At 51.7% G+C, this 9,955-nt stretch overlaps 1 protein-coding gene across 2 annotated transcripts in view; it reads right to left on the bottom strand.

Moving 5' to 3' along the window:
* MMD2 (monocyte to macrophage differentiation associated 2) overlaps positions 1 to 7,451 on the bottom strand; it is a 49,350-nt gene extending 41,899 nt beyond the window's left edge. Inside the window, exon 1 of one of the 2 annotated variants that reach the window (XM_027125659.1) lies at positions 7,323 to 7,451. In XM_027125659.1, coding sequence (XP_026981460.1) covers positions 7,323 to 7,369 — 47 coding nt within the window. In that variant the 5' untranslated portion in view covers positions 7,370 to 7,451. The remainder of the gene's footprint in view (positions 1 to 7,322) is intronic. The other variant, XM_027125658.1, reaches the window with a different exon arrangement.
* Positions 7,452 to 9,955: the final 2,504 nt, after the last annotated feature.

A 9,955-nucleotide genomic window follows, 5' to 3' on the forward strand; every position in this document is an offset into this window, starting at 1 on the left:
TTTTTTCAATATCCTTTTCCATTATGGTTTAGCCCAGGACATTGGATATATCTCCCTGTGCTATACAGTAGGACCTCGCTGTTCACCCATTCTAAATGTTGATAGTTTGCATCTACCAACCCCAAATTCTCAGTCCACCCCTCTCCCTCCCCGCAACCCCTTGGCAGTCATAAGCCTGCTCTCTACCTATTCTTTTTTTTTTCCTACCTATTCTTTATGTTGGCAACGAGGTGGACACTGAACTCCAGATGTGAGCAGTTTCATTTCCATATGATAGGTTTCAATCACATTTTCAAAAACAATCAAATAAAATATTTCAGCTTTACTTAAATACTGTTTAACTTTAAAATGTTACACTTATTCATCTTAATCTGTATTTTGCCTTTTCAACTTAATAGAAGTTTTTGAATATTTTAGAATTAAAAATCATTTAACTTTTTTCAGTTTCTGACATTTGCTTTAATTTACATTTGTGGGGTTTTTTAAATTACATTTTTCATTTGAATCCTTTAGACTAGTGCTCTTCCAGAGAAACTTCTGCAATGATGGAAACGTTAAATGCCTGTGTTGTCCCATACAGCAGCGCTGGCCACATGTGACTATAGAGAACTTGAAATGTGGCTGGTGTGACTGAGGAACTAGCTTTTTAATTTTATTTTAATAAATTTAGATTTACTTTTTTTTTTTTTTGGCCGCATGGCATATGAGCCCTTAGTTCCCCGTCCAGGGATCAAACCCATGCCCCCTGCATTGGGAGCACAGAGTCTTAACCACTGGACCTCCAGGGAAGGTCCAAGATTTACTTTAAATAGCCACAGGTGGCAAGGGCTACAGTCCCAGACAGAACACCTTTAGATTATTACTGTTAACAGAACCCACATATAAGTGAAAATCTTGACTATAGATAATGATTTTGCTGCAGTGAAATCAATCAAATAAATCATATTACATAATAATTAATAAACTATGTCTTTATTACTCATCCAAGCAAGGCTGCCCAGCAACGAACGCCAAAGACGCGTGTAAAAATTAACTACGCTCAGCTGCCTTTCTATTTATTTATTTATTTTTTGGCCTCGCCACTCGGCATGTGGGATCTTAGTTCCCCGACCAGGAATCGAACCCGTGCCCCCTGCAGCAGAAGCGTGGAGTCTTAACCACTGGACCGCCAGGGAAGCCCCTTCAGTTGTCTTTGATGCCAGCCAGTCTTCAATCAGATGACGGCCACCATTTTACAGAGGGCTCAATGTTGTCACCACAGAAGGATAGTTGTCGGAAGGAGGACAGAACCCATTTTGTTGAGAAGCTTGTTAGCCTGGTTTTTTTACTTGAAATAACCAGACATATGGCAGGTGGGCTTCCGCGGGGACATTGCTCTGGCCCGACTGCGTTTGGGGCGGGGCTGTCAGTGAATGAACAAAGGCGGTCGGCGCACAGACAATGTGTTCTCAGAGCCCTTCCAGTCCCGGCAAGGGTGCAGGCAGCAGGGAGGGCTCGGAATTCTAATCCCCGCGTCCAGCGGGGAGTAGAGACTCGGCGTGTGAGACAGGTACCCTGCAGCTGCAGGTGATGACGATGATTATTCCCCAGGGTCGTGGTGGGTGGGGGGAGGCAGACAAGCAGGGCCCAGACAAAGCCAGGTGTGAATCCTACCAACTGCTCTACGGCCTCGGGCGAACCAAACAGGACTAGAAACTGCCGCTACTCCCAGGACGGCCAAGGATCAGAGGAGACGATGTACAGGAAGTGTGGGTCATCTATCTCCCCCTCCTCCATGAAGCCCTGGGCCGACCGTGCCCCAGGCAGCCCGGCAAGGCAGAAGCACCCATGAGCCCCAGCTCCCCTCCCACCCCTTCTCCAGCCACGCAGACACCTGCTGACGTCGGAGAAAGCTCTACCAAGGTGGAAGGGTCTCTCCGACAGCCCCGTGGATGTTGAGAAACTTGCTTGTTACAAACTGCCTCGAGTCCTCTCTGGAAAGAGACAGACTGGATAACAATAACAACGACATAAATACCACCGCTCTGGAGCACCGGCTGTAGACCAAGGACCCTGCCAGAAGCTTCACATACCTCATCTTCATCACCTCAAGAAGCACAAACGTTTACGAAGCCCGTGACCTTCAGAATTTCAGAGTCCCGGCTGGTGCAGGACTGGTCCTAAGTGGCTGTGAAGGGACCTCAGATAGAAGGACGGGGACTAAACCTACAGAAGGCCTCCCAGGGCCACTGCCACCACCCCACCTGTGAACCTCACTTACAAGGAGGAAAGCAAGGCTCAGGGGAAAAGTCCCCTGCACAAGAGAAGACGACAAAGAAGAGGGTGGAAGCACAGCACAGGCTCCTGGCTCCTTCTATGTTTCCCAAGGACCCCGCCATGGAAGGAGTGGGACCCGATCTTTTTTTTTTTTTTTTTTTTTTTGCGGTACACGGGCTCCGGACGCGCAGGCTCAGCGGCCATGGCTCACAGGCCCAGCCGCTCCGCGGGACGTGGGATCCTCCCGGACCAGGGCACAAACCCGCACCCCCTGCATCGACAGGCGGACTCTCAACCACTTGCGCCACCAGAGAAGCCCAAGGGGCCCGATCTTTGGCCTTAGGAGCAACTCCAAACACCATGGCAGGAACTGCGCTGGGGAGGGGGCAGGTCCCCAACCAAGTCATCATAGTCTGGGCCGTCGGTGAGCCTCGGCACCCGGCCAACACCCAGAACTGACAATGGATCAGGTATGTCCTGCAGAGATGCTCCTGCAGCGCTGTGCACAGAAGCGGAATCCAGAAAGCAACTTGAGTGTCCAAAAGTGGGAAATAATAAAATAAAGCAGGGTGTGATGACGACATGGAATATTAAGCAAAAGCCCCCTTAAGCTGAGGTTGCAAAGCAATTATGAAAGACAAAGCAGACGGGATTACGGCAGGTCCACTTTCAAAAATCAGAATACAATGCTAGCTACAGAGTATCTACAGAAAAAGCCTGGAAGAAAAGTCAACACATTTAACAGTGATGATCTCCAGACCATGGGATCAAAGGTCTGCTGCTTTCGTCTTTATACCTACTTCCCATAATTGAAAAACTTTTCTCCAAGGAGCATGTGTTACATTTATAACCATAATGTTATTTTACAGTGGCCCACGTTTAAGGTCACATTGCATTAAGCGAAAGAGGGTACCTATGTCTTCAGAGGTTAATTCGCTCATCCTAAGTCACACAGCCAGTATTACACAACGGATTTTGATTGGTAACTGCTCAGGTGCCGTTCTGGACATGGAAGCAGCAGGGGGCACAGACAGACAGGTGGACTACACTTCCCAGCTTCCTTGCAGTGAGGTGGAGCCACGTGGGGCTCACCCAGGAAACGTGAGACCTCGCTGCCTTCTAGGACACGCAGAACCCAGTTTATTTTTCTTCTCAAGTTAAGAATTACAAGGACCCACAAGCCCCCTGTGTATCTTTCCCTCCCTCCCTTACAGGTAGCCACTAACCTGATTTTGGAATCATCGTCGTCTCACTTTTCACATACTTTTCTCTGCATTCCTAAATGACACAGTTTACTGGGATTTGAGTGTTACATGATTGGAGTCATGCTTTCTTCCGTGTTTTGCTACTGTTCAAACACGTCTGTGAGATTCATCCATACGTTGCCTGGGACTGGTCTTGTTTTCCTTGCAGGATTACTGCTCCATTGCATGGATACATACGGTTCCATCAATGTGGACCTCTGGGCTGATTCCAGCTCTTGCTTACCTTGAACAGTGCTGCTGAGAAGATCCTGGGCCACCTCCCCCTGCATACATGTGCAGAATTTCTCTAGCGCAGACACCCAGAAGAGAGTGGCCGTGTCCAAGTTTACATGGTAATTTCTGTTTTCCGAAGTAGTTATGATAGTATTGTCAGACCTCTTATATATTGAATACAAGAATGGCGTCCCATGGACTCTTATTTCGCATTTCCTCGATCACCAACGCCAGCGAGCAGCTGTTCACATGCTTATGGCTCATCTGTGTCCTCCCTTCCTGAAATGACTCTCTTTTTACATTTTCTATTGGGCTGTCTTTTCCTTATTGTGGTTCTCTATAGATTCTGGATATTATTATTTACTTAATTTTTTTTTTGGCCGTGCCATGCAGCTTTTGGGATCTTAGCCCCCCAACTAGGGACTGAATCCGTGCCCCCTGCAGTGAAAGCGCTGAGTCCTAACCACTGGACCTCCAGGGAGTTCCCGATTCTGGATATTAATTACTTGTTGGTTAAATATGTTGCAAATGCAAATATGTCCTTCAAGTTCGTGGCTTGTCTTCTCCTGTCTTCCTGGCATTTTGTGGTAAATAAAAATTCATAATTTTTAATGTAGTTGAGTTTATCAATCTTTTATGGTTTGAACTTTTTGTGCCTTCAGAAATCTTTACCTAGCATGATAGCCAAAAGATATTGTTTCAAATTTTCAAAAAGTTTTCAAATTTTTTTTTTAAATTTCACTTGCAAATCTTTAATCCATCTAGAAATGCTTTTTCTGTATGGTGTGAGGTAGGACTCTAGTTTCGTTGTTTCCATCTAGATTATTGTCTCAGTACCATTTATTCAATAGACCATCCTTAACTGGGTTGATCAGCAAGGCAACCTTTGTCAAAAGTCAAATGCCTTTATATACATGAGTCTGTTTCTGGCCTCTCTGTTCTGTTCCATTGGTCAATTTGCCTAGCCCTGAACCAACACTACAGTCTTTAAGTCCTAGAGCTTGATGATAAGTATGTTTCTGGATGTAGATAAACCATTCAAGGACTCGAGATTAGAACCTTAAAGATCAGTTGGTACAACCACCCACTGAGAAACAGAGGCTCAGAGACGGAAAGCGTCTTTTGCAACGTCACACAGGAGCAGTGTTAAGAGCGGAATGTTTGTGTCCCCCCTCCAAAAAAAAAGTTCGTATGTTGAAATCTAACCCTCAGTGTGATGACATTTGGAGGTAGAACCCTTGGGCATAATTAGGTCATAAGGGTGAAGCCCTCATGAATGGAATTACTGCCCTCTGTCTCTTTCTGACCTATGAGGATACAAGAAGTCGGCAGTCTGTAACCTGGAAGAGGGCCCTCACCAGAACCCGACCTTGCTGGTACCCTGATCTCAGACCTCCAGCCTCTAGAACGGTGAGAAATACTTTTCTGCTGCGTATAAGGCACCCAGTCTACGGTACTTTGTTATGGCAGCCTGAAAGAACTAAGACCAACACCCATCTCTCACCCTGGAGGACATTCCTGTCCTGTTCAATATGACAACCACTGACCACATGTGTTTACTGAGCACTTGAAATATAGCTAGTTCAAACTGGGATGGGCTGTGAGTATAAAACACACCAGATTTTGAAGACTTGTGGTTGAAAATAAACTGTAAAATATCTTATGAATAATTTGTTTATATTGATTACATATTGAATATCCTCTGGATATAAAGTGGTAACTAAAATATATTCTCATAATTAATTTCACCTGTTTCTTTTCACCTTCTTATGACAGTGAGATGGGAAATTAGCCACACATTAAACTGAACGGCTATGAGAAAATTTAAAACTACCTCTGTGGCTTGTATGCTATTTCTATGGGACAGGTCTGGATCATACTATTAAATTCACTCAATCACAAAGCCTTGATTAAGGACCTAATATGTGGACTGGACGGTAGTAAGGGCCGCACAAGGAAGAAGGGAACAGAAATAGTTCTAATCAATGCATTCCATTTCCTCACTGGACTCGTCACCTGTAGAAGCGTCATCAGCCCAAGCATGAAAGAAATGGTTCATGGTCCAGCCCTCAGCCCAGCTGGAGAGCTCTATTCCAGTTACAGCGGGAGCAGCACCAGTGTCAAAATCTAGAGATCATTTAGACCAACCCTCCTGTCTAACGGATTAACCAGTAGAGGTCCAGAGAGGTTGAGACGCCTACCCAAGGTCACACGGCAGGTGTGGGACAGAGCTCCTTCCCCGCATCTGAAGTCTCCACCCCGGGTTTCTCCCTTCCCTTCCAGTGAACACTCCACCAACTTACATCTCACACCAGCACGCAGGACCCCCGAGAACAATCCTCTGAAAGTCCAAGTTCCGCACCAGACGAGACCGCCTCACAGATTTGTGCAGCCAGCCCCTCCCACCTTCCCGCCAAGAGAAACACCACAGGAGTTCCTCCGGGCCTGCCCACCAGCAACCCCTTTCCAGCGGGACTCCCCAACTTCATGAAGGAGACACAACGCCCCCCCGCCCCACCAGAGGAAACAGAGATGAGACTGCGAGGGAAAGGACCCAGTCCTGCCTCCCCACTTTCCCGCCCTGAAGCCGAGCTCAGCCCGGCCTCTGGGGTCAAGCTGTGCTCCATCTGACAGCAACTTGTGGAGACTTCATGGGACCAGGGACCCTCAACAATTGCCAGGAGACAATGAGCTGTGCCAACCCAGCTCAACTCACCACCTGCCCACTCCACCCACGGAGGCAGGAGGCTTGGCAGGAGGGTAAGAGCAGGTGAAGGCGGGCTCCCCGGGGAAAGAGGCCGACGCCTAGGGCTGCACACCCAGAGGAGTCGGTCCTCCCACAAGACTCCTAGGGGCGAAGCGGCAATCCTAGAAAAGGGTTTTCATCCAGCTTTCAGGCAGGCCCACCCCGCCAAAATCTTAGAGGAACTTAATATTCCCTCCCCTCCCCCAGCCCCTTAATTGGGAATCAAAGCGACAAGACCTTGGCTTCCACTCGGCAATCTGAAATCACTTTAGAAGAAGAAACTGAGGTTCAGGTGGGACCACAGACTTCCCACTATGAAAAAGCCAAGATGTATAGGTCCTGGTCCTGTGCCTCAGTTTCCTTACCCATTCCTCCTGCTTGCTATGAGGGTGCTCAGGGGTGGTGCGGGGGACAGGGGTGGTCGGGGGTTCGCTGGGGCGGTGCGGGCCAACGCCTTTTATCATTAACAAAAGCGCCGAATAGCGATTGAGCCCGTGCAAAGTGCTTTTAAGGGATTTTCTCACTTAATCCTCGCGGGGACCCCAGGGGTGGGGACTCTCATTATCCCCGCCTTTGAGACCTGGAAATTGAGGTTCAGAGAGGTGAAGCGACTCGCCCCAGGGCACCACGCTAAGTCGGAGGCGCGGAGAACCCGCGCTCCTCCCGGGTCCAGGGCGCAGAGCTGCGCGCGGCGACTCACAAAGACAACGACGTCTCGTGTCCGGTTTCTTCCGGCCGGGGACAGGGTCCATTTATCACCCTGAATTCTCGGGGCGGCGGGGGGAGCGCGCTGGCGGCGCAGGAAGCCGGACCCGCCGCCCGCGCTCCCCACCCCCGCTCACCTCGCGTACTTCGTCTTCTGGAAATCCAGGAGCCGCGGCGCGAACATCGCGGCGGTTCCATCAGCCTCCAGCCCGGGGCTCCGACCGCGGCAACTTGAAGAGGCCGCAGCGCCGGAGCAGCAGGTCGGCGGCCGCGGGGCGGGGGCGGCCGGGGGCGCGCGGAGCCGAGCTGGAGCCGAGCCCGGAGCCGCCGACGCCAAATCCCGAGCAGCTGGTGGCGGGCGGGGCGGGGGGGCTCCGGGCCAATCGCCTGAGTCCCCGCAGCCCCGGCCCCCTCCCCGCGCGGGGCCGACCCCTCCCAGCCTCGCTGCGGGAAGGGAACCCTGGGGGAGGGGTGGAGGCCTAGGGGGAGCTTCCGAAAGCAGCCCCTTCTTCCTTGCTCCCCGGGCCCCCTCGTCCCGTAGTTTTTCCTGCGAGAAGACTGCCTGTTAGACGGAGCCCCGCTGTCCCCCGCGGCGGGGGCTGGGACGCCAGGGGGGGCGGACCCTTCCCGCGTGCCCGCCCTGCGACCCCTCTCGTGGCCGGCCCCAGAGCGCACCTGTAGCTCACAATCCCCCCTCCGCCCCCGCCTTGCGTCCCTGCGAGGTGCGACGGCCCCAAGAGGATGGCGCAGGCTCTGGGGAACCCCCTAATTCCCAGAGGCTGTGACTCTGGGAACCCTCACGACCCTGAGACAGGGGCACACGCATATGGGCATTTGGTCGCCAGGTACCCAGGATGTGCCCACCACCACCCCAGCCCCCAAACCCTGCCCCTCATCTTTACAAAATTCAGCTTTCTCCTTTAGGGGACCTTGGCCTGGGCGATGGGCTATATGAAACCACCTACTGGAAGAGGTGACACCCTGGGGGCTGCTGGAAGGCAGGACGGCCTTTGATGTGGAAAGACAGGTCCCCAGGTAGAAGATCAGGTCCCTCCTTCCCACGCACACACCTCCCCCTCCTTCCCTCTCCTCCCTTCCCTTCCCAAGCCCCAGCTCCCTGCTACTTTTTATAACAAGATTTATTTGAGATCCTACTACACAGTCAGAAAATAATCCCACCCACGTCCTCTGCCCCAAGGTAGCTAGAACAAGATGAAGGAGAAAGACAAAAGGACTCCATCAAATTCATTTCTGCACTCCAGATGCTGGGCACACGGTGGGCACACACACCTGAAATTGGTGAGGACCAGAAGGGTTGCAGGTAGATGCGTTCAGAGGCCACTGCAGGGCTGGGGGTGGGATGGTCAAGAGAAGAGATCCAGGGATGCTTAGGAGGTAAAAATCCACCAGACCTTGTTGATGGAGGACTAGAAATGGGGGGTGACCCCTGGGATTCTGGCTGGCCCTGCTGGGTGGGTACTGGTGTCACCTAGGGAGGGGGGCGGTGACAGGAGTAGGGGAGATCATGAGTCGGGTTTTGGCCAGGTGAGCTTGAGGTCAAGGTTGGCATGGGTGGAAGGCCAAGGGATGGACATGTGGGCCAGAGGGTCTGGCAGGGTCCCAGCCCAGCTGGTGAGGAGGGGCTGGGAGGGTCAAGCTGGAAAGGTCCCTTAGCGCCGTGGATTTCGAATTGCTCTCTGGACTTGCTAGCGCTGTGACTTCCAATACAATAACCACCAGCCTCGTGCAACTACTTACGTCTATGTTGTGTTAATCGAAATAAAATTGAAAATTCAGTGCCCTGGTTACTAGCCGTATTTCAAGGGGCTACCTTATTGGACCATTGCCAGTATCATGGAAAGTTCCACGGGACAGCACGACACCAGAAGATCGCGGAGTCAACCTAGGGCATGGTGAGCAGCATTTAAAAACAAAGTGGAGTAGAAAAGATGCAATGAGAACACGTCACGTTCAAGAAACTTCTGTTTGTATACATCTGGGTCCTGGTTGCGATGGAAGATCTATTTCTTACTAGGAGTCATGGTTAAGAAGGACGAGGAGGGCTTCCCTGGTGGCGCAGTGGTTGAGAGTCCGCCTGCTGATGCAGGGGACGCGGGTTCATGCCCCGGTCCAGGAAGATCCCACATGTCGCGGAGCGGCTGGGCCCGTGAGCCATGGCCGCTGAGCCTGTGCGTCCGGAGCCTGTGCTCCGCAACGGGAGAGGCCACAGCAGTGAGAGGCCCGCGTACCGCAAAAAAAAAAAGGAGGGCGAGGCTCACAGATGTGGTGGCTATAGCACCTCCTGTCCCCTCATATAGAGGAGGGAAAGGGAGGCTGAGAGGGGCCAGGGCACCCTCCCAAGGTCGCACAGCCTGAGGAGCAGGACCTGCCCCAGAACCCAGCTCTGCAGGCTCTGAGCTCACTGCCCGCCACAAAACCCCTGTTCTAATGAGTTCTTAGATCTCCAGGAGCCCAGAGTCAAACTGAGTCAGGTAAGGCTGAGCCCTGCATATCATGGCTTCTTTCCTGACCTTGACCTCCAACACCATTGCTCTGACCCCCAAACTCTGCCCCCAGCCTCACTGTCAGCCGCACCAGGACACACCTGTCCCCAGACACAAGCCAGACCTCCTCCAAAGCCCTCAACCCCAACTTCCAGAAAAAGGGCCCTGCTGGCCTTTCAAAGCTGAGAGCCCCACACTTTCTGGGGTGGCCAGGCCAGGCTCAGGGGGCCTGCCGGTAACCACAGCTCCCCAGAGGCCGAGCAGAG

The sequence above is a fragment of the Aethalodelphis obliquidens genome, unplaced genomic scaffold (assembly GCF_003676395.1).
Source record: "Aethalodelphis obliquidens isolate GAN/ISIS:26980383/991018 unplaced genomic scaffold, ASM367639v1 scaffold30, whole genome shotgun sequence".
Lineage (NCBI taxonomy): Eukaryota > Metazoa > Chordata > Mammalia > Artiodactyla > Delphinidae > Aethalodelphis > Aethalodelphis obliquidens.